This window comes from Urocitellus parryii, chromosome 1 (assembly GCF_045843805.1).
Source record: "Urocitellus parryii isolate mUroPar1 chromosome 1, mUroPar1.hap1, whole genome shotgun sequence".
NCBI classification, from domain to species: Eukaryota; Metazoa; Chordata; class Mammalia; order Rodentia; family Sciuridae; genus Urocitellus; species Urocitellus parryii.
This window is the reverse complement of record NC_135531.1, coordinates 230541549-230566567: the sequence shown is the minus strand read 5'-3', so window position 1 is coordinate 230566567 and position 25019 is coordinate 230541549. Positions and strand designations below refer to the sequence as shown.

The 25019-nt window shown below is 38.2% G+C and overlaps 1 protein-coding gene across 2 annotated transcripts; it reads left to right on the top strand.

Moving 5' to 3' along the window:
- The first annotated feature begins 1777 nt into the window (after nucleotides 1-1777).
- On the top strand, nucleotides 1778-17731 carry Prkra (protein activator of interferon induced protein kinase EIF2AK2). 2 transcript variants are annotated; one of them, XM_026392033.2, is made up of 8 exons: nucleotides 1778-2107; nucleotides 2681-2850; nucleotides 6323-6404; nucleotides 9324-9402; nucleotides 10512-10629; nucleotides 12364-12458; nucleotides 13533-13707; nucleotides 17018-17731. In XM_026392033.2, exons 1-8 carry the CDS (start codon nucleotides 2043-2045, stop codon nucleotides 17173-17175), a joined length of 942 nt encoding a protein of 313 aa, XP_026247818.1. In that variant the 5' UTR covers nucleotides 1778-2042; the 3' UTR covers nucleotides 17176-17731. The 2 variants fall into 2 exon arrangements, with proteins under 2 accessions (XP_026247818.1, XP_077655112.1); XM_077798986.1 differs by lacking the exons at nucleotides 1778-2107; nucleotides 2681-2850 and adding exons at nucleotides 3070-3178; nucleotides 4468-4535.
- The last annotated feature ends 7288 nt before the right edge of the window (nucleotides 17732-25019 follow it).

The window sequence follows — 25019 nt, the reverse complement described above, 5'->3', positions numbered from 1 at the left end:
CTGCAGATCTTTACAAAATACTAAATTAAAGCCATTTTACACATTTAGAAAACTATAAAATATTATGCAATGTTTTCTTACTCAGAAGCTACGCACTCAGTCTATATAAACTGAAATGGAGTCATGCTGCACTTATTTTGTTTTTATTTCATCATTATTATCCTACTCAATCTATAAAGAGATCTATAAAAGGTTTTCACTTGTTTTTTCTTTTTTATTTATTTATGTATTTGTTTTAATTAGTTACACATGACAGTACACTGATCTTGACATACCATACATGTCAGATGGGATATAATTTCTCATTTTTCTGAGTGTACAGGTTGCAGAATTACATTAGTCATGCAGTCACGTATATACCCACAGCAATAATAATGTCTATTTTATTCTGCTGTCCTTCCATTCCCCCTTTCCCCTCCCCTCCCCTTTCACTTGTTTTTAAGAAACATTTTAGCTAAAAATACATTTCCAAAGCAAATCTATACTAAATTTTTAATGAACGTTCAAGCAGTGTTTCTGTGGTCCTTAAAGATGTTCACTGAAACTTAATACAGTTGGGTATTTAGTTGATATACATACATACATACATGTGTGGTGTAGAGGAAGAGAGACTAGGCTTAATTCAAACCTCAAATAATGGAAATTAATTTGATTAGATTCTTGGTATTTTTTTTTTCACTCGCTTTTCAGTGTTCAGGGGTCAATGCAACCCAAAATGTACTTTTAGTAACGAATGTCCTTTCTGGGGGCTGGGGCTGTAGCTCAGTGGCAAAGCACTTGCCCAGCATGTGTGAGGCACTGGGTTAGATCTTTAGCATTACATAAAGATATAAAGGCATGCTGTTCATCCAAAACTAGGGGAAAAAAATTTAAAATAATAATGTCCTTTGTGAAAACAGTATTGTGCAAAATCATCTTCCAAAAGCATTGGTTCAACCCTTAGCACCACATAAAGAAATAAAAGACACGTTGTCCATCTACAACTATAAATTTTTTTTAAAAATAATAATGTCCATTGTGAAAACATCATTGTGCAAAACCATCTTCCAGAACACCTTGTAAGCACAGGGAACCATTTCTGCACGTGGAAAGCAAACATTTAGAGAGACGACACAACTAATGTCGCAGTCTGATCCCCACAAAAGGTAGCGCATCCACCAACGCCATTACAACCAACAAAACTGGAACCTGGCCTACAGAAAGGCCTTCCTTTACACCTAACAAGCCTTGCTGGGCTCTGCTGACCCGGTGTCCAACTTGCCTCCAAGACAAAGGAGCCCGCCCAGCAGGAGAGAAGGGTCTCCAGAAGCCCCAGAGGACGCAGAAGCTGGAAAAGGCTGCTCAGCTTTCAGGAGCTCTCAGGAGCCCATAAATCAAGGGTCTCAAGTTCATCGCCAGGTTCTCAGAGGTTCCCTAGCAATTTTGCATTAGCATTTTCAAATCTTTCTTAAAGTGAACCTGTCCCCAGATTGTCCTCCCCACCCCTCAAACACACTGGACTTCTGGCCTCGCTAACCCTGAGCCCACAGGAATAAGCATTCTTTCCGGGTGGCAAACCACCTCCTAAGGCCCCAAAACTCAAGCTCCAGGCGCAGTGACAGCGGCAAACAAATGACCGACCAGGATGCCACAGGAGCTTAAGTGGAGCGCAGGCGGGAACTGGGAAAAGCTGGGGTATGACAGAGGGGGCGGGGCCTGGAGAGGGGAGGGGCCAGCACCGTGAAGTCTTGGGAGCCGAAGGGGGTGCAGGCCAAGCTGGGAAGAGCCGGCGCTGGGAAGAGCCGGGAGAGGGGCGGGGCCTGGCTAGTAGCAGGGCCTGAGGTCCGGCAGCGAGGGGGTGTGGCCGGCGCCATAACGCCGAGTCCCCGCCCTTCCTCCCTTCACCCCGCCCCGCCAGTTCCTTTCGCAAGAGGGACGCCTGCAGCAAGGAGACGGGGAGGCTGTAGTGCTGGAGAGCTCCGCTCGGGGACCGGCCGACGCGGGAAGCGAGGACGCCGTTCCGCACCGCTCTTTCTCGCTCCGCCTAGCCGTCCCTTCTTGCCATGTCTCAAAGCAGACGTCGCGCGGAGGCTCCGCCACTGGAGCGCGAGGACAGCGGGACCTTCAGGTTCGAGCCCGGGCAGTAGGGGCCGCAGGGCCGAGAGTGGTGGGCAGCAGAGGAGGGGGCGGGGAGCCGGCCCCGGCGGCATTCTGGGTAAAGCCCCTTCCTGTCGCCCCCCCCCCACACACACACACCGTGGTGCTCTGCCCCGCCCTCTTGGCGGCGACTGGCTGGGGTCTAGGCCGGGCCGCCGGGGTCTGTGGCCGCGCCCCGCCCCTTTTGTGGCTCTTGGCGGCGCGCGGGGGAGACGGGGTGGCAAGAGGTGACACGCGCGGACTGGGTTGGTGGACTTGGTCTTGAGAGTATGTAGCCGTGTGCCCCTGAGAACACCTTTCTGTCCGCATTCGAATTCTGTCTATAAAGACGTCCCTCCTTCACCCTGCTATCCCCTGCTGGGTGACTGCCGCAGCAGAGCTGGGAGACAGGTGCGCACAGGCCTTGCCAGCTTTGGTCCTGGCTGCCAGGAAGCTACAGTAATTCCCCGGTCACCATTGATAGCAGTCAAAATTGGCCCTGTGTATGCTTCTGCTTCCCTGTTTGCTTTGACATGCAAAGCACACCTTTTTCTGGTTTTTGCAGTTTGGGGAAGATGATAACAGCTAAGCCAGGGAAAACACCGATTCAGGTATTACACGAATATGGCATGAAGACCAAGAACATCCCGGTTTATGAATGTGAAAGATCCGATGTGCAGATACACGTGCCAACTTTCACCTTCAGAGTAACCGTTGGGGACATAACCTGCACAGGTCTGTATGCACAGTTAACCCCTTGACCCTGCTGGTTGGCAGTCCAGACTTGATGTTGCTTTTCAATTGGGAAAAGTGCCCCTTTTGCCAGAGACAGCTATGAGGGGCAGGTTTTAAAACGGAGACCTCATATATTAGGTTGTTAAGAGCTTTTCAACTTCATCTGATTCTAATTTTCTCTTCTCCAGATACAAGGATGCTCAGATAATAAAAAGTTATCCAGGCATCCTACAAGGCTCTTCACACACTATAGGATCCTCCCAAGGTTCCTCCAAGAATTAAAAAGAAACCGGAAGGGTTCTTGGAGCCCTCATAGCTGGGTCAGTAGGTACTATCAAGTTTCATAGTTTTATAAATTATAGCAGATACAGGGAGGCATGACCCCAGAGTTGTCTGAGTTTCCCTTCTGTCTTTATAGAATTATTTGGAACTTTGGATCTCTTGTATCACTCTTAATTATGTCCACAAAAAAAAACAAACAAAAAAAAAAAGGCAAAACAAAGGAATGTAGAAAGACTCCCATTCATTGTATTACTTAGTAGCTTCTGGTTCCTGAAACTGTACAAGTATTTTGTATAAGATAGTATCTCCTTTTTATACATGAAGAAACAGGTTCAGAGAGATTATAAATAACATGCTCTGAGTCACACAGCAGTGAAGTTTCAAAATTCAGATGCATGCCCATTTGTAAATATGGACATTATTTTTCTCATATACCTATTTAATTGCAAACAAAAAAATAATACTAAATTTAATTTGGAAAAATGCCAAGAAAAGCATTAGTAGGAAGACTGAAATTATATCATCTGATAATCTGAAGACATCATTTGTATGTGTCCCTGGAAATTTGGACTCCTATTTTCATCGAAGCTACTTTAACAAAAATATGAAGCTTTTTTTCTATGTGAGACAGGTGAATAAGAAGTGTGGCTGCAATGTTCCTCATATGAGCCATAGTGTCAACATTGCATTATTATTTAAGTTGTTCTATTTTTAAATATCCAGTGGAAGTTTAAAAAGAAGTAGTCCCTCCCACCCCAGTGTGCTTTAGGCCAGGGAATGATTACTTGTTTCTAGGGCTGGATTTGTGGCTCAGTGGAAGAGCACTTGCTTGCTTGGCCTGTGTGAGGCACTAGGTTCAATCCTCAGCATCACATAAAAAATTAAATAAAATAAAGATATGTGTCCATCCACAACTGAAAAATATTAAAACAAAACAAAACACCTGTTTCTATTATTATCCCTTGGACCTCTTCTCCCACTACCCTGTCTTCCTGTGCTAGCTAATCTGCCTCCATGGTTTCAAATACCAGATAAAGGCTAATAATAAAGAAATATCTTTCCTCCAGTCCCATTTGCAGAACAGTGTATCAACTTGTGTGCTTGCTGGGGAACTTTGTTTGGATGATACAAAGGCCTCTCAGACTCATTGTCTCAAACTGAATGTATCTTTCCCCTTAAGCCCATTTTTTTGCACTCCTTTTCTCTGAAAAGGCAGCATAGTCACACAGTCGCTCAGTAGAAATTCAGGATTTGTATTCTTTATTTTTTTTTTTATTTTAGTTGTAGATGGACACAATATCTTTATTTGTTTATTTATTTTTATGTGGTGCTGAGGATCGAACCCAGGGCCTCACATCTGCAAGGCAAGCGTTCTACCACTGAGCTACAGCCCCAGCCCCAGGGTTTGTATTCTTGATATCTTTTACTCCTCTCCTCTCTTATCCAGTATGTTATTAAAATCTCTCTACTAAATAGCTATTGAGTCTCTTTCTCTCTTCTTCCTATTGCTACCATCCAGACCACTGTCATCTCTTTTTTTTGGTTTATAGCTTCTGTGTTATAACTGCTCTTTTTTTCTTTTTAAATTTTTTGATAGACTTTTTTTTAAGCTTTGTTTTATTTACTTTTATGTAGTACTGAGGAGTGAACCCAGTGCTCACATGTGCTAAACAAGCATTCCATCACTGAGCCACAAACCTAGCCCTTCTTTTATCTTCTTCCTGTGTAATGCCCATTCTCTACAAATGTTCTTTTCCTAGTACTCAAATTTGTCCTCCTTCTCTTAACATCCATTAAGTGGTTTCCCCATCACCTTCTGGATAAATACAAAAATTTTAACGTGACTTCTTACCTTCTTGAGATGTAGTCAACAGCAGGATTTATATCATTTGGGTACTTGATGGAAATGCAGAATATAAGGCACATCCCAGATGTATGGGGTCAGAGTATGTTTTAACAAAATTCCTTGTCAATTATTATACATGTTAAGGTTTGAATAGCACAAGTATATATAATATCTGTGTGTGTATGTGTATGTTTATGGATATACATATAAAACTCATTCCCCAGCCCCCAAGTTCTCCAGCCTTTTATCTCAAAATTGCTCCCCTTGAGCTCTTACACATTAGCCATATGCAACACTTACGGCCTTGAGAATACTGCTTTCTTTTGCCTTTGAGCCTTTGCAGGTGCCTTTCCTCTACCAAGAATGCTCTTCCTAATCTCCTAGTTCTCTCTCCTTTACTAGACTTTCCTCATCTTTCAAGTGTGCATTTAGTTCTCTTTCTCCATAAAGCTGTTCTGAATCAAGAAGAACAATGCTACTGCTACTTTTGTGTGGTTTCCTAGAGCTCACTCTTAGGCTTGGTGTAACATGTTTCAGAAACCTATTAGCAGACAAAATCCCACACTGGGCTGTCAGCCATAGAGGTCAGGGAATCTCTTCAGTTCTGTGCTATGTCCCTAATGTCTATGTTATTAGATAAAAGAGTATGGTTTTTGTGTCCTCTGACATTAGAGGGTCATACTTCAGTCTTATTTCCTAACATTGAGGGTTTGAACTCAGAAGGAAAAAAATGATTGAATTCACTCTTTACCAGATGCAACTGCTTGCTGAATTCAAATATCAGTCTTATCCGTAACCTCCCTTATCTACAAGGCAAAAGATACAGATTGTGTAGAAGACATAAGGCATAAGCTGTCACCTATTACTGCTTAGCCTAGCATAGGGGTTTGATCCAGAATAGGAACAGGCTGTCAAAATAAAATTGTGCACATTTCACTGTCCAAAAGTTCTGTAGGTTTCTTCTGTAAAGGAAATTTCTTGCTTCAGAAGAACTTCCTGCCCAGGAATAAGGGAAGAGTGAAATGCTAAGTTGCATTTCTTCTGGAGGTGTGACATGGTCTACATCATTACCATTTGTGTAATAAATATATAATATAGAAAGAGTAAAGTTTTTTACATAGGGATGCATAGATTTAAATACATAGAACTTTTTAGATTGTGATTTTGTTCATGTGTCAGTTTCACACAGTGAATAGTTTATTTCAGTGTATAATTGCATGTATTGTATGTTTTCAGTACTAACTGCATATATGAAAAACCTGTAGTGACTTTGTTTTGTAGTATGAAAACATCTCTGTAAGGCACACATTTTCACAAAGACTATCTTTTTACATTTTAATTCAGGTGAAGGTACAAGTAAGAAGCTGGCAAAACACCGAGCTGCAGAGGCGGCCATCCACATTCTGAAAGCCAATGCAAGTATTTGGTGAGCTAAATTTCTTTGTATTCTGCAGCTCAAAATGATCATGGCTGAGGTAAGATTAAAAATGTGAACATGCTCCCCAAAGCAGCGGAGTGAACAGTATCCGAGCTCGAAAATTCTATTTCTTTGTGAAAACCTATCACCCATGAAGATAATTCTATCCAATTAAGCCCAGCAGTTACCAATTAACTGCAGCCTCTCATGAATTAGGCTTTACTTTGTTGTTTTTTTAGATGGCGTGCAGCAGTCGGAAACCATAATATCTCTGGCAACTGTTAATATTCTGTACTAAGACTTTGATTATTTCTACACTGAAGAAAAACAAGGTGTGAGATGGAAATAAAAATATTCCTTAGGGAATTCTCATTGGAAAGAAGGAGGTAGAGATTTCCTTTTATTATAGACTGTATACCAAATACAAGAGAATGTGAACTGGGATATCCTTGCCATGTTTTTCCAAATTGAATTTTTTTTTTCTGTTTTAGGTGAATCTTAAAGCATCTCATGTATAATAAAATATTATCGTTTGGTTTCTGTTAGGCACACCATGGAACATAGTATGCCTTAAATTCTTCTTACACATGAACTCAGAAATGCTAGAAGTGCAAGCTGGATGTGGTGGCTCACACCTATAATCCCAGCAACTTGGTGGTTGAGGCAAGAGGATTACAAGTTCAAGGCTAGCCTCAGCAACTTAGTGAGGCTCTAAGAAACTTAGTAAGACAAGACCCTGTTTCAAAATAAAAAGGGTTGGGGATATGGCTCAATGGTTAAGCACCCCTAGGTTTTAACCCTGGTACCAAAATATAAAAAAATAAAGAAGTTACTGTGATATACTAATTACTAGTAATCTTTCATTGATTTACATTTCTTTTTGATTTGTAGCCCCTGATTCTACCTGTGTTTTCTTCCTCTGAATTATAAAACTCAGCTTAAAACAGAAACATCTGGTCTTTGACATAAATTGTCCCAAATTGCAAAATATACACAAATGTTTAGTACATAAAAATGATTTAGGCAACAGTAAATAGTTCTTCTGGGTAATAACTTTGTCCACTCAATTTGCTTCCCAGTGATAATAGTTATCTGTATGTCAACAATCTAAGTAGATTCTTATGAATTTTTGGTAAATGGATAATATTCAATAATTATTTAAAGAATTCTGAAAGTATAGTTTCAATTTGTCCCTGGGTTCAGCCCCCAGTATCCAAAAATAAAGAAGATGCTTAGAGTTTAGTCTGGTATAATCTGCGCATAACTAACTGCAAAGATCTGTGGAACTTGAAATCGGGTTTTTTTTCCTAAAGCCATAGCAAGTCTTTAGGATTAAGTCTGTATTTAGGTTCTCATGCAATACTCTTCCCTTTTCCTAGGTCATTCTAAACTTTTTGGGTAATTTAGAACTAACCAGTGACATAGCAACCCTCTAGACAAGCACTTAACCCAGACAAGCCTTGGATCTCACAAGATGATACTTGCTTCTCTGGGATCATACCTTACAATTGATTTATGCTAGCTTTCAAGACATGCCAAATGGCATAGCAGATTTTGAGTTCTGCCTCCACTGATGATGGCTGTGCTATTTCTGTGCAGCCCAAAGGTCAACCCAACATGTTGAGCACATTGGTAGAAATGAGTGTATGGAGTATCCTTTCTGCATATAGGAACTTCACTTTGTCAGCAAAAAAGGCTAACAAACTTTACTATATATTTGTGCTTCTTGACAGATAAAATGGGAATTACTAAGCTGTAATCAGGCCTAAAGTGGCCTGATTTAATACAGAGACTTTTTCACTTCTCGATCACAATTATTTGGGTAGCTTCGGCATGCAGCATTGTAAGTGAATACTTATATCTAATCAGCCTATGTAAAGCTTGAAATTCTGGCATTTGGTAAAGAAACTTGAGGAAGTGCAATAGTTAAACCTCACTTGTCATGGAAGAAATGATTCTTCTATTGCTTAGGTGGAAGTAACCTTGGAATGCAGCTTCTTCTGCATTAGGCATTGATCTTCTGAGTAACTAGTAATTTCAAACTGCCTAGAAAAGATTGTTCTTTTTCCTTAATCATAATCTCTACATTGTTAAACCAGATTTATGTAGACCATCTATTTTATGCAGGATATATAGAACTCTTAACAGGATTATCTTAGCACTGAGCACATGATGGAATAATAGGTCTCTCTTCCACAATTATATTGATGATCTGTGTTATCCATAGTGCCAGGCTAAATTTCCTGGCTAATATTCTTATTATATCTTGTGTAGTCATAATAGTGTACTTTGAATATATTTTTATCAAGCACCTATTATGTATAAAGCACTATGAAGCTTATGTAGGTAAATAATGCACCCTACCATCAAGGAGTTTACAATCTGAATTGGGAGAGGTTTGGTGAGGGTCAGACAAATTACTTGTATTTCTAAGGCTGTATAATTTAGGTCAGTTTTCTTAAGAAACAGTCATACCAAGCTTGGCATAGTGGTGACACCTGTAATTCCAGTGACTTGAGATGCTGAGGCAGGAGAATCTTAAGTTTAAGGCCAGCCCAAACAACTTAGTAAGACCCATCTCAAAAAGAGAGAAAGGGATGTATCCCATTGATAGAATGTCCCTAGGTTTGATCCTCAGTACTTAAAAAAATAAAGAATAAAATGTCAAACCAAATGTTATAATGGTTCAAAGGAGTGAGAGAATATGATCCATTGGGTAAAAGGCTAGGCTTCTTAGAGGAAGTGACATTTGATATGTACAGATAGATATAGAGTTCAGATTTCTATAGAAATTGTTGAAAAGAAGCGCATCACATGTAGATATAATGCAAGAGCTTCAGGGTAGAGAGTTAAGTAGAAAAATTTTTCTTTTTTAGTAAGTAATTTGAGGAAATTATTTTATTGAATAACATTCAAAAATATGTTTAGCTTTGCAGTTCCTGACCCTTTAATGCCTGACCCTTCCAAGCAACCAAAGAACCAGCTTAATCCTATTGGTTCATTACAGGTAAGTTGTATATTTTTTCCATACTTACCTTTTTGTCTATTGATAAAAGATAAAATTAATTGGTGGTATTACAGTGCTTAAGATAAGCCATTTTATATTTTCATGATAAGATGGTAAAATATTTTGTTTTCCAACTTATTTTATGCAGCTAACTTAGAATTATTTTCCCGTTTATTTAAGTTGTGGATTTTCTTCCATATGCAGTATTTGCCTTTGGTTTGTGAAATTCTCATTTGAAATAACAGGACCTCATTGCACATGGGTAGAGAATATTATACTTTAAGAACATTTCTTCTCATCTTTATGACAAACCTCTTTCTACTTCTTTTGAGACAGAAGACTTTATAAAGAGTCAAAATTGGGTAACCTAATTCAAGATGCACCCTACCATCAAGGAATTTACAATCTGAATTGGGAGAGGTTAGGTGAGGGTCAGACAAATTACTTGTATTTCTAAGGCTGTATAAGAAAAGAGATGTAATTAATTTATTTGATTATTCTAACAAAATTATATTTACACACATACACACATGCACACACATATGTTTATCTTTAAATTTCTGCAAACAGAATATTCTTTTTGCAGATTATCCGTGTGCTCTGTTAGAACTATTTTTGTCTCCATTACCTAACCAATCCTTTGGTCTCGTTTTTCTGCTCTGTAAGTTTTTCTATTGTTTTCTTCACATGTAACCTCATCCCAGTTTCTGTCTCTGCTCCTCGTGAGCCCCTGATCAAATGCAGCAGTTAGCAGCTGCAGGTCCAGAAGCCCGTAGCTAGGAGGGGAGAGGCTTTAAGAACCGAGGGCAGGGAGACCTGTAGGTGTCTCCTCTGATGTTCCCAAAGAGGTCACTGGTAGCCAATCTTTCTCTGATATCAGCTTACTATTGCTTAAAAGAAGAATGCCATTCATAGGACAAAACTGCTTCCATTTTGATATTGTAATATAAAGATGTAAAAGATGGGAATGTTTATGGGACATATAGGGTCTTTCCTTCCTTTCAAATATATGACTAGAAATGAGATTGAAATCAAGAAGAAATAAAATTTGTGTGATTAAGCCATTGCACAGTTGAAATTACTATTAAAGCCTCATTTCAATTTTATAGGAATTGGCTATTCATCATGGCTGGAGACTTCCTGAATATACTCTTTCCCAGGAAGGAGGACCTGCTCATAAGAGAGAATATACCACAATTTGCAGGCTAGAGTCATTTATGGAAACTGGTACTTGTTTCTTACCATTTAAGACATTTGCAATATTTTCAGATGATGGATGACCATAGAAATCTCTGTTGTTATATCTTCTCAAAAATGTCTGTGGGGAGAAAAATTGATAAAATCCTATACTACTATCTCTAACTTTCTAAGGTAGAACTTAAATATAAATATTTGGCCATGCACATCTGTAATCCCAGCAACTCAGAAGGCAGGAGAAATGAGGGTTCAAGGCCATCCTCAGCAACTTAGTGAGGCTCTGTTCCAAAAAATACAGAGGGCTGAAGGGGTAACTCAGGGGTAAAGTAGCCCTGGGTTCAATCCCCAGTACCTCCAATAAAAAAGGAAGAAGAATACTCATGTTTCTTAATTTGATGTTTTTAAAAATCATAAGTTGTTAATGGAAAGATGTATTATTGGCTCCATACCTTAAATAATCTTCATCTATGTATTAGTGATTTAAATAATTCATCTGGGAGGAAAAACAATAGTAAATATCTTAAAGTTTCAACAGATATTCTAGAAAGTAGGACTAGAGAAGATTACATTTGAGAAAGAGGTGATTAATAAGAGAATAGATGGCCCAAAAAATGAAATAAGATAAAAAATAAATAGGAATTGTCTTTTGGAATTATAGTAACTTCTTTTTTTTTTTTTTTTTAAAGAGAGAGTGAGAGAGGAGAGAGAGAGAGAGAATTTTTAATATTTATATTTTTTTTAGTTCTCGGCGGACACAACATCTTTGTTGGTATGTGGTGCTGAGGATCGAACCCGGGCCGCACGCATGCCAGGCGAGCGCGCTACCGCTTGAGCCACGTCCCCAGCCCTGGAATTATAGTAACTTCAAAGTTGTGAAAGACATAAACTATGAGGAATAGCAGCCACTTAATTAAGTACTAGTGAGAATTCTTCTTTATTACTCCAGCATGTTTTTGTTATTTTCAAAATGACTGAAAGTAGACTTTTACCTTAGCTAGATATTAGTTTCAAGTAACAGGCACCGTCCGCCTTGAGAGGTGATGTGGCCACTGCAGAAGCCACTAAGCCAGAAGCAGTGCCTCTCCTTTGGGTTCCTGAAGTAGTCCTTTATTTTCAAAATGAAGCAAATTACTTCATCTCCCTGGGCTTCAGATTTTTAATTTACAAAGCAGAGTATGAAAGTAGCTATTTAAGGTATCTTTCTTTCAAGTCCATCATTTTTTATTCCCTTCTTATTCATATTAAGGAAATTCTACATTTGTTAGTATAGAAGATTGTGAATAGATAATGGACATTGAGAGAGGGATCATAATTCAAATATATTTTGGTAAATAAATTGGTCACAATTAAACCAAATACTGTTCATTAAAGTTAAGCAAAGGGAAGAATAATTATTAAAGAAAATCAGAAAGTATAATTATTAAAGAAAAACGGTTAAAGAAAAGAACTACTTTCAAAAATGTAAAGAATTAATAGTCATTTGAGGGCTAGGGGTGTAGCTCAGTATTAGAGCACTTGCCTAGCATGCATGAGGCCCTGAGTATAATCCCCAGCACTGAAAAAAAGAGGGGTAATAAGTATATATATTTACGCGCGCGCGCACGCGTGTGTGTGTATTTTACAGTGAACAAAAACAATAAACAAAATGTCAAGTGAGTAAGAAAATAGCCTAGAAGATGAAAAACATAATCCCTTGTACATTCAATCATCCTCTGTGGACACTGAATTCCTTTCTAAATCTACCATCTTTTTTTCTTTATATAGGAAAGGGGGCATCAAAGAAACAAGCCAAGAGAAATGCTGCTGAGAAATTTCTTGCCAAATTTAGTAATATTTCTCCAGAGAACCACATTTCTCTAGTGAGTATTAAGCAAACAGTTAAGATGTTAATTTGATTAAGATTTTCTTGCTTTAGGAAGATTTCCTTGATTTCTTGTTGGATTGATACTTCAGTTGTTGCAATTTTTAAAAATCTTTTCATCTTTCATTTGCACACCATGCCAATATTAGCTGCTTTCTATATGTGAGCCAGAGTCACATGAGGTAACCAAGTAAGAGGACTTGAGAGACACAGTCAATTCAGAATAATAGGATAGGATCTAAACATGACAGCCCCAGCTGGGGTTGTACCTCTGTGGTAGAGTACATACATAGCATTTGTGATACTCTGGGTTTGATTCTCAATACCAAAAATTACTGAAGAACGAATGAATAAAGTGATAGGCCAGTGGTGCTATTTTTGCCTTCAAAGCAACAGCACTTTTCCATTTTTTGTTGGTCCATTCACTTACCACTCAACAATCGTTTAGTGTGCTCCGATTGTATGCCAAGGTCTGTGCCCAGTACTGGGCTACAGTGAATGAACAATCTCTGCCACTAAGGAGTTTATAGCTTACTAAACAGGGAAGAATGTTACAGATGGGTCCTTACAGAGGGCAGTCAGGGAACGTGGAAGAAGGTATCTGATCTAGACTGTGGTTTCAGAAAACCTTCAAGGAGAAAGAGGAAACCTTTGCTCTACATACAAAAAATATTTTTGTGTGGTTTTGTTTCCCTGATGTGCTGGGGGCCCCCTCTATTTCTCCAAAGTCACCTCTTAGATAAAAGGCGCACCATTTTGGTCAAAAGAGAATCAGAAAAATAATTCATTAAAGGTCTCAACAACTTCCAACTCCAATATTGACAAACAAAAGCATTTTTAAATACTTAACAGTGTATTTTATTTATTTAGTGTTGTTTTTTATTTTTCATTTCATGGTATTTGTTAAACGGATGTGCATGTTAGCATTGTCTAGTTTAAACTGGAAAGATAACCACATAGTACCCATTTAAATATGCTTTCTGAAGTATTAAATGTGAGTATTTGTAAGTATACTGATACTGGTGTTAAAAGACAGTCTTTAAGACTATAAATCTTCATCTCTATTTTTCAGACTAATGTAGTAGGAAATTCTTTAGGATGCACTTGGCATTCCTTGAGGAATTCTCCTGGTGAAAAGATCAACTTACTGAAAAGAAGCCTCCTTAGTATTCCTAATACAGATTACATCCAGCTGCTTAGTGAAATTGCCAAGGAACAAGGTTTTAACATAACGTATTTGGATATAGGTATGATTTCTTTCTTTGGCTTATCCCAAGATGCATTTCTTTTTAAAATGTGTTTGAAAAACAAAAATTTCTGTTATAATTTGTTATTTCATTGGTCAAGGATTCTAACTATATATAATTGCCAGACCAGTTTTATATATAATTGAGATGTCTTGATTCTTGTGGATAGTAATAATAGCTAACATACAGTTTCCATAATAAATGTCAATAGCTGAAAATTATAGTTTAACTGTGTGCCAGCCCTGTACTAAGGACATGTATCAATTAATGAATCCTCAAACTAACTCTGAAGTGAATTCTATTATTCTTACTTATGAGTGAAGAAAGTAAGGCAGAGAAAGGTTGAGAAACTGACCCAAGACCACATAACTAGCCAGTAGTAGAATAAGATTAGGGAAAGAGGTTCAGACATAATGGTGCATACCTGTAATCCCATTGGCTCAGGAGGCTGAGGCAGGAGGATCACAAATTCAGAGCCAGCCTCAGCAACTTAGTAAGCCATAAGCAACTTAGTGAGACTCTTGTCTCATAATGAAAAATAAAAAGGCCTGGGGATGTGGCTTAGTGGTTAAGTGCTCCTGGGTTCAGTCCCTCATACCAAAAAATAAAAGATTAAAAGAAAAATAAGAAACGAAAAGAAAATTAGGGAAAGAGTTCCAGCATATTTACTGGATGTTGTACTAGGTCTGTTGGGCATTTGGCAATTAAAAAGCACTCCCATTTGTAGTACAAGTATCAAGTCTGTGTGGGCCAAACCATGTGTCCACTTAATCACTGAGTGCCATTTCTCGGCGGTAAATGGAAAAAAGTCAATTTGTAACTTTATTCCATCCCAGCTATCATCTATTGTATTTTCCTTAATTTGTGGTCTTTTATATAGCAAATATGGACAAATGAGAAAGCAAGTCAGTGAAGATTTTATTTTAATTCAATTTGTAAAGCTAGTTGTGTGTATGTGTGTGTCACACATTTGGTATCTTGATTTAATATCAGCATAACAAGTGAAGAATTTGATATCCCTACTCCACTCTCAGTGAGATGTGGGAACTCAGCTGTCAGAGATACTAGTACTGGAAAATTAGAGTGGTCAGGGGATGAGAGAACTTTTGATATTCTCTGCTACTTTGGAATTAAATGATGAGTCATACAGTATCTTGATAAGCCAAGAATGATGCAGAACCTGGAAAATTAATGAAGAAAGATGGTCAGGAGAGATGGCTGATGGGAATCCATTCATTTAGCAAATATTTATTGATGTTTGTAGTTTGTTGAGAGTTTGAGATACAGAGATAAATGAGCTATGTCACGAATAGAGTTAACTATGGAAGATACAGAATCTCTGAAAAGAAGGAAATTTGAGATGGATATTTTGGATCGTGAATTAATTCCTTTGAAACTCTTATGAATTTTAAGAACTAAATCATTCTTATAAATATAGAACAAGGGGCTGGGGTTGTGGCTCAGCTGTAGAGCACTCGCCTAGCACATGTGAGGTGCTGGGTTTGATCCTCAGCACCACATTAAAAAAAAGTGTGTGTGTGTGTGTGTGTATATATATATATATATATATATATATATATATATATATATATATATATATATATAAAACAAGCTTTTGGCTAACTTTTAGGCAGCTATCTTCAAAGAAAATAGATAAATGACCAACAAACCTATGAAAAGATGTTCAACATCATTACTCAACTGGGAATTGCAAGTCAAAACTACTGTGTGGTACCACTGCACACTATATAGTCAAAACAATGGAAAATAGCAAGTGTCTGATGATGAAGAGATTGGAATCTCATACATTGTTGATGGAATGTAAAATAATTTAGCCACCATGGGAAAATTTCTTAGTTCCTTAAATTAATTGCCAGCAGTTTCACAACTAGCTACATAACCCACAAGAATTGAAAACCGGTATTCAAACAAATAACCAGTACACACATATTCCCAGAAGCACTATTTGCAAGAGCCAAAAGTGGCAATGGTCCAAATGTCCACCAACAAATGAATGGATGAACAAATGTGGAATATCCATTCAATAGAATATTATTCAGCTGTAAAAGGGAATGAAGTTCTAATATGTGCTACAACATAGAAGATAGTGAAAAACATGCTGAGTGAAAGAAGCCAGAAACAAAAGGCTGTACATATTCTATGATTCTGTTTATATTAACTGCCCACAGAAGGGTAATCCATAGACATTAAACACAGATGGTTGGTTGCTAGGATTGGGGAAGAGGGGATGGAGAGTAACAGTTTAAGAAGTTCAGGATATCCTCTTGGGGTGATGAAGATGTTTTGAAACTGGCTAGAGGGGCTACTTGGACATCACTATAAATCTGCTGAATGCCACTAAATTGTTTATTTTAAAACGATTGGTTTTATGTGAATTTTCCTTAAATTTAAAAAGATAGTAGAACTAAAAAAAAAAGTCTCTTCACTCAATTGACTAGCTAAAATAGAAACATTTAATCATGACCACTTTGAATAAGTCATAAATTTACTTCTTAAGAACTCTTGCCTCATTTTACCATCTTCAGAAGAATGAGAAGAATGTGCATTTCCTGGGTTTAAGTGTTGTTTTTAAAACACCATAACTGAGATTGCACAGACTTAAACCCTAAGAATAGGAAGGCATAAGAGAGGTCTTTTCCTGAACCAGGTCGTTTCTTGTTGGAAATGCCTACTGAAAATGACTTCCAATGGGAAACAGCCTCTTTAGTCCTCTAACAAATGGTTCTTTCTCTCTTAAGAAAGTTGCTTATTAGTCTAGTGCTTTCTAAGCCACATTCAACTAGTCACATTAGAGTTGCCTTGGGAGCTACTTGAAATGCAGGAGCCAGCCACCTCCAGCCCCAACCCCATGCTTCTGATAGAATGGGCTAGCATTGAGTCCTAAACACCTGTGTTTCTTTGAAGTTCTGTCAGATGGTTTGAAGCAGTATGTTTGAGAACTGCTATGACTGAACAACCATTTCTTTTGTGAAGCTGGGGATTAAACCCAAGTGCTCTCCCACTGAGCTACATCCCCAGCCTTTTTTATTTAATTTTGAGTTCCCCAACCTGGCCTTGAACTTGTGATCCTCCTGCCTCAGCCTCCTGAGTTTCGGGGATTACAGGCGTGTACCATTGCACCTGACTCATTCTATGTTTTTTGTTTATACAAGCATGACAGAAATGATGAATGAATGAAATAGTGTATCATGGGTGAGAAAGACCAAAAAAAAAAAAAAAAGGTGGTTTTTATAAAGGATTTGCTTTCTACAGTTGGCACTAATCATCATGTTTGCTTGTGTCATTACAGAAGAACTGAGTGCAAATGGGCAGTATCAGTGTCTCGCCGAACTGTCAACCAGTCCTATCACAGTCTGTCATGGCTCCGGCATCTCCTGTGGCAATGCACAGAGTGATGCCGCCCACAATGCTTTGCAGTATTTAAAGATAATAGCAGAAAGAAAGTAAACTTAGGGCAGCTTAGAAAGTCCTTCAGTAGCACATAAAAAGTTTCCGTCACTCCTTCCCCAGTAAAACTTCTACTGTATTGTTTGAGTTTGTGTGTTGTTTCCACATCTCTTCAGATTCCATCAACACTCCAGATTTAATTATCTCCTGGTAGTTATTACTAAGCTCTTTTTAATGGCTTCAACTTTGTATTGGTATATTGTCTTTATAAACTTTGTACCACGAAGCAGAGCAGGGCCAGGCAAATGGGAGGAAGAAGCTGCATGTTTGATGATGATGAAGAAGAAAAAGAAATAAAACTACTGCTAGCAACAGTCTTACTGGTGCTTAAACAACCTCTTTTTTTTTTTTTTGCGCAAGGCTTCATAATGGGAATTTGAAGGAAGCCCTTTAGGTTTAGATGTTGAGAGATGGCATTAACAGACTTTTACTGAATGTGATTGTTAAATTTCAGGGAACATGATTGGTCTCCTGTGTGTTTGAAACCATGTAATAAAGAGCTGTTGTTATAATAAGGTTCTGCTCATTTTATTAAAGAGCTACTGACTTGACTTTGGCCCAGTCTTATAAATAATATTTTAATATGGATAGTTTATTATTTATATAACTCAAAAAAGTCAAAGGTAAAAGAACCTGTAGCCTAAGCAAAATATATATGTGATAAATCACTTCCTTATTTTCTGTAAGCATATGCAACATTGTATTTTGCTTTGACATACCATTCTTAGATGAAGTAGTAGTTAAAAATCATTAATGGCGTTACCAGACAACCCCAGAACCTTTCCAGTTCATTCAGTTCCATTATAAGAATATTTGAAACAAAACAATGAGTGATTAATAGAAGGTAAGTCTCACAAATTTTTATTTTACCCTCCATATTTTCATATACCATCTGTGACACCTTAAGTCTCATCTGTCAGTGCCAGCTAGTACAAGCTTTGTAAATGAGAAGGAAGTCTTGTGACCCTGTGTCCAGAGCTCAGGAGAGCCATGTCGATAGAGAAAGCAAGCTATGAATGATGACAGGAAGTTTTGACTATCTCAAGTGTTAATCCAACAACAGATAAGATAGAGCAGGATTTTGGAAAAGAATCATACCTGATTGGAACCCTTTAAGAATAATGAAACTACATTACAAAAGAAAACCAGTACATGTAACTTATTTGAAGTTCTAAAGAGTACTCAACATAGTTTCACATTACAAGGTACATATATATCAATTACATTATGGAAACTTAGGTGCTTTTTTGGTGAGGTTAAGGAATGAGTTAAAGACTGGTGGCAAAGTTTAGGCATAAAACAGGATCTTGTGAGCTTTTAAGATTGGACTAATCTTGGGTTTTTGTGAATGCTCTGGAATCTCTAGAGATAACAGTATGTTCTGTGTAGTGAAATATTAACTTTGAAGAGGATAAATTGGGTGAAGATTTCATAAGGCAATGGAAGAAGATTCTTGGATGAGGCCCAAGTGTGGGAAAGAATAATATAATTTTATTGTCCACAGTTCAAATATATTGATAAGGTGAGTGCTCAGAAGCCAAGCTCTTCCTGCTGCCTTTATTTCTTTGCTTCTGTCTGCAGAGAAAACATGTTCTTAGATACTACTCAAATGTCCCCTCTGTCAGGGCAACTAGACTTTCTAGGACTATTAGGTAGTCTTTAAATACCATTTTGTTAACTTCTCTTTTAGGTCTCTTTAATTGTTTTTTTTTTTTTTTTTTTTTTTTTTTTGGTACCAGGGATTGAACCCAGGGGCTCTTAACCACCAAACCACATCCCCAACCCTTATGTTTTTATTTAGAGACAGGATCTCGCTAAGTTACTGAGGCTGGGTTTGAACTCATATTACTCCTGCCTAAGCTTCCCAAGCTGCTAGGATTACAGGCATGTGTTACTGTGCCTGGCTGGTTGTACCTCTTAAATGAGTTTCCTGAAGAGGCTAAGCAGGTAATTCTGCTACTGTCATCCTTATAGCATTAGTTCTGACCTATGATAGGCCTCCATTCAGTGAGAAACCAGTGAATTAGTAATATATAAACAGCAATAACCCAATGTGTTTTTAATACTAATATTACTTATTGAGCACCAATGTGCCCGACACTATCACAGTATTTAGAGATACAATGTTTACCCACCTTGCATCCACTCCCCTGCTCACAGGGCATACTGTGATATGCCATTCAGATTCTCCATGTTAGAAAATTTAGTTCCCTTGCTTGTGGGAGTGCTGCTGGCAGACAGACCTCAATTGCCAAATCTCTTTATAATTTCCTTAACTGGAGAGAGCCACCTCATGAGGGCACTCTCATTTCTGGGGCAGCCTGCCTTTGAAGACTAGTCCCATGGCCCCATATTTGGACAATCCAAAAGCCCATCCTGGCTTCAGAGTTTCCATTAAGGTCAGCTGAGACTGCCTTTAAGATGCAACCTTGCCTATGTTCTCCCTCTGCCCAATGGAGCTTCCTTTCTCTGCACAGATATCAATCACTAATCTCTGCACTAACATCCATCTTAAAGTTGGCTTCTCAGGCAACAAAACTTGGGAGCAGAAGTTCTGCAAGAAAGCAGATTTTTATGTGAAGCAAGAGGCCTGAAATTATACTGCAGAGCTATTGTAACAAAATACCAGACTTTATACTACAGAAGCATGGTCTTGGCCCAAAACAGACATGAAGACCAGTGGAACAGAAGACACAGAGACAAATCCACATATATACAGTTATCACATATTAGACAAAGGTGCCATAAACATACATTGGAGAAAAGATAGCCTCTTCAACAAATGCTGCTGGGAAAACTGGAAATCCATATGTAGTAGAATGAAATTTAACCCCTATATCTCACCTGGGCTAGGGCTATAGCTCAGTGTCAGAGTGCTTGCCTGGCACACATGAGGCACTGGTTCAATCATTAGCACTGCACAAAAATAAACAAAGGCATGCTAATAAAAAATTTTAAAAAAAACTGGATCAAGGACCTAGGCATTAGACCAGAGATCATATTAGAAGAAAATGGAGGTCCAACTCTCCATCATGTTGGCATAGGAACAGAAGTCATCAACAAAGCTGAGAGCACAAAAAGTAAAATCAAGAATCAACAAATGGGATGGTATCAAACTAAAAAGCATCTTCACAACAAAGGAAACTATCAAGAACATAAACAGCCTATAGAATGGGAAAAAAAATCTTTGCCACATGCACCTCAGAGCATTAATCTCCAGGTTATACAAAGAACTCAAAAAACTTGACACCAAAAAAGCTCCCAAATAACCCAATCAATAAGTGGGCAAAGGAACTGAACAGGCACTTCACAGAAGAACATATACAATCAGTCAATAAATATATGAAAAGTGTTCAACATCTCTAGGAGTTAGAAAAATGCAAATTAAAACCAAACTGAGATTCCATCTCACTTCAGTCAGAATGACAACTATCAAGAATACAAATAACAATAAATGTTTGTGAGGATGATGGGGAACAGGTACATTCATACATTGCCCGTGAGGCTGCAAATTTGTACAACCACTCTGGAAAGCAGTACAGAGATTACTCAGAAAACTTGGAATGGAACCACCATTTGACTCAGTTATCTCACTCATTGATATATACCCAAAGGACTTAAAATCAGTATATTACAGTGACACAGCCACCTCAATGTTTATAGCAGCTGAATTCACAATAGCTAAGCTATGGAACCAACCTACGTGCCCTTCAACAGATTTATTGATAAAGAAAATGTGGTATATATACATAATGTAATATTACTCACCATAAGGAAGAATGAAATTATGACATTTGCCAGTAAATAGATGGAACTGGAGACTATCATGCTAAGTGAAACAAACCAGTCCAAAAAAAAAAAAAAAACAAAGGCCAAATGTCCTTTCTGATATGTGGATGCTAACATACAAAAAGGGGCAGGGGAGGAAAGAATAGAAGTTCATTGTATTAGACAAAGGGGAATAAAGGGAAGGGAAAGGGGATAGGAATAGGAAAGACAGTAGAATGAATCAGACACAAACTTTCCTAAGTTCTCGTATGAATATAGGACCAGTGAGACTCCATATCATGTATGGTTTTACAACTATCCTAATTAGGATGTTATACTCCATGTATGTATAATGTGTCAAAATACACTCTACTGTCATGTATATCTAAAAAGAAAAAAAGTTGAAAGTAAAACTAATAAAGACAAATAAACAAATCATCCAATCCAAAATATGAAGGAAGGAGGGGAGGGAAGGATTCTTCCTTGGAATTTTATACCCCGTTCTCTCTTCTGATTTACAGGATGAGACCCCCTGACTGGTGGTAGATAGAACACATAACCCCTAGCATACTGTGACAGTGTAGTTAAAACCTTCACCAGTAGTGAACTGGGATGGCATGCCAGCAGAAGGGCATGTACTGGTTTACACAGGTGGTTGAGAAATCCAGAGAGAACTGGTAGCAAAGGACAGTGGAACCAATGGACTGCTGTTAAGCTTAACTGATACTTTGGAAAAAGTTGAACAAAAGTGATTTATGGGCAGGTAGGAGCAAGCGTGAAAACCTCCATGGTAGCATATAATGAGAATCTCTGTTCTTGAAGCCAGTGGAGAGAAAGCTGGGACCAGACCCAGTGCTAAATTGTGAGACTAGTAGAAGTACCAAGAAGGTAAAACGCAACTTCAGCAGGTCTGATATGGTAAGGTAAGGGCCCTGCTTGATAAAAATGGAACTTTGACACAGGAGGAACCATTTAAGTTGATGAACCTGAAAATCTTTTTTTTAATACCTTCGTTTTGTTTGTGGTGTTGAGGATTGAACCCAGTACCTCAGTGCCTTACACTTGTGAGGCAAGTGCTCTACCATTGAGCTACAACCACAGCCCTAAACCTGAAAATCTTGAATCTTCTGGTTTCCTGAAGCTAGTGAGACTACAGAAGTGCCCCCCCCCCGTCTACTCTAAGGAGGGCTCATGTGCCCCCTACTTTGCTTAAAGACAGTGAAACAATCTCTCTCTCAAGACAACACCTGTAGGGGGCTGGGGATGTGGCTCAAGCGGTAGCGCGCTCGCCTGGCATGCGTGCGGCCCGGGTTCGATCCTCAGCACCACATACCAACAAAGATGTTGTGTCCACCGAGAACTAAAAAATAAATATTAAAAATTCTCTCTCTCTCAAAAAAATAAATATTAAAAATTCTCTCTCTCTCAAAAAAATAAATATTAAAAATTCTCTCTCTCTCTCTCCTCTCTCACTCTCTCTTTAAAAAAAAAAAAAAAAGACAACACCTGTAGTCCTCAGGATCTATCACCACTCCCCCTCTCAGAAACCCAGCCAGGTGGATAGAACTATAATAATTGGTGAGTCCAGCATGCCTGCCATAAAGATGTGGAGATAGTCAATAGAAAATGTAAAGTAAATGGTCAGTTAGCAAGGGTCCTGGTCAAGCTATATAATTAAAATAAATCAAAATGGAGGACAGGAAACCAAGAGCAGTCACCTCCCAAAAAAGTATCATTTTCTTTTGCCCAATTTCCAGACCTGAGCCAGTTGTTGGACTCAGAGCCATTAACTAAAGGAGAATCCAGGCCTATAGGTGAAAAGATCTCATAATACCACAAGTGTGCGCAATGATGATTCCCCTGTCCTCCAGAGGGACCTTTAGCCACTACTCAGGTAACCATAGGTGGGTGAAAAGGAAATACTCAATATTTTGATGTCTGAGTTAACAATCAGGCCAAATTAGATTAAGGGCTCTGCCCAAGACCAGCTCACAACATATCCACAGACACACTCAGTTTCTGAGTGTTTCATTACAATAAATATTCTTGGCCTGTGGGGTTAAGAGATATCATAGTGATAAAGGCCAAGTAGAAACTTCAGAAAATTGACTCCTTCTCTATATCAGGATAGTAAATAAAAAAAAAAAATATTACCTTCTAGGAAATGGAAAAAATGAATGCCATTTAATTGGGGTGACGGTTCATATCATATATCCATTTAATTCACCCATCTGAACCCAGACCCTAGGCCACACTCCCTTCCTTGGGAAGCTCTCGTGCAATCCCTGGGCAACAAAGTCCTGACCCTGGGCTCCAATTTATGACAACTCAGAAGGACCAATCAGCTTAAGAGTTGTCCTTGGGGTCAGCTGAGAATTTTTTGACACTATCTCAGCCCAGGTACACCTCTACCAAATCTCTGTTTCTTCACAGTCTTTCCATGAATGGTGATCTCCACGACATTCTCTAAGAAACCTGCTGCCTACTCTTTCCTTCTCAGAGTTTGTTCCCTGAGAATCCAACCTGAGATATAGAATTATAATTTAGTGAGAAAAAAAACAATAGAAAAATCATATAAATACACAATTTACAAATCATATAAAATGACAACTCTGAGATACAGTGGTTTCTTTTTAGATCATATATCTTTTGCCCTTTGCTAAAAAATTTCTAGAGCAAGTTATGAGTTTGTAGCCAGCTTTTCCTTTGTCAGATATCTGTAGGTGGTATATGTGCTGCTTTTTATATATTTCTATGTGTATATTTGCATTTTAAAAGATTCCTCATAACATTATCCAAAGGATATGTAGGAAATGAAACAGAAATTATTTAAAGGCAAAGTTCACTCTATCTAGAGATGAATCAAGAATAATGTACCTCAAGGTCCAAAGAAGTAGTTTAAAATTATGAATGAGTGCACATTATAATATAAATTCCAAAAAAGAAAAAAAAAGAATGGACTCCACAACTGGAAGTTCAGGAGTGTTAGAACTAAGCAGCAGTCTTAATGGACTGAAAATCATTTTGATGTATTAAAATAAAGCCGTATCTAAAAAATTATAAATTTGTGGAAATCATTGAGGATGTGGTCAATGCTAAAGATTTTATTAGCTTAACAACATATTCATATTTATAGATAGCAGGTTGTAATGACTTTTTTTCTACAAATAGACTAATATAAAAAAAGGGAAGTTGGGCTTCTTGGATGATAACAATAAGCCAAGTATTGCATTATTTGTATTTAATTTACCTCTGATTTCTTCATTTCCCTTTGTAATTCTTCAGGTTAAGACAGATCAAAGGGCCATCTAAGCCATGTGTAGTGGCTCATGCCTGTAATTCTAGCTCCTCAGGAGGCTGAGGTAGGAAGATGACAAGTTCACGGCCAGCATCAGCAACTTAAGAAGACCTTGTCTCACAATAAAATAAAAGGCTGAGGATGTAGCTCAGTAGTTGAGCTCTTTTAGCATTTGGGAGATAAGGGTTCAAAGCCCCAGTATGGCAAAAAGTAAAAATTTAAATTAAAAAAAATGTATAAAGAAGATCTGACAGCTATTGCAGTCTGAACATTAGAGAGGGCAAAGTAGAAGAAATGGAATTATGTTTTTCAGTTGTCTTTTCTGGTTGGGGCAGGAGCAAATTGTACTGGAAAGAAGACCTGAAGAAGCTGGTTTTTCTTCCTGTCCTAACCTGAGTTGGGTGGATAGTGGCCACATGTCTGTAGCATTGTGTGTGTGTGTGTGTGTGTGTGTGTGTGTGTGTGTGTGTGTGTGTGTATATTTTCATTCCTTGGGGTTAGTTGAGAATTTCATTGACACTATCACAACCCAACTCCCCCTCTATCAAATCTGTTTCTTCCCATTCTTTCCACAAATGGTGATCTCCAGAACATTCTCTAATAAGCCTGCTGCCAACTCTCTTTTTCTCAGAGTCTGTTCCCTGAGAACACAACCTGAGGTGTAGAGTTATAATTTAGTGAGAAAAGACAATAGAAAAATCATATGAACACACAATTTATAAGTCATATAAAATGACAACTCTGAGACACAGTGGTTTCTTTTTAGATTATGTATCTT

Coding starts and splice junctions, on each gene's coding strand:
- Prkra (XM_026392033.2), top strand. CDS start 2,043: ATGTCTCAAAGCAGACGTCGCGCGGAGGCTCCGCCACTGGAGCGCGAG. Junction 2,851..6,322: donor TGGGGACATAACCTGCACAG/GTCTGTATGCAC, acceptor ATTTTAATTCAG/GTGAAGGTACAAGTAAGAAG. Junction 9,403..10,511: donor ATCCTATTGGTTCATTACAG/GTAAGTTGTATA, acceptor TCAATTTTATAG/GAATTGGCTATTCATCATGG.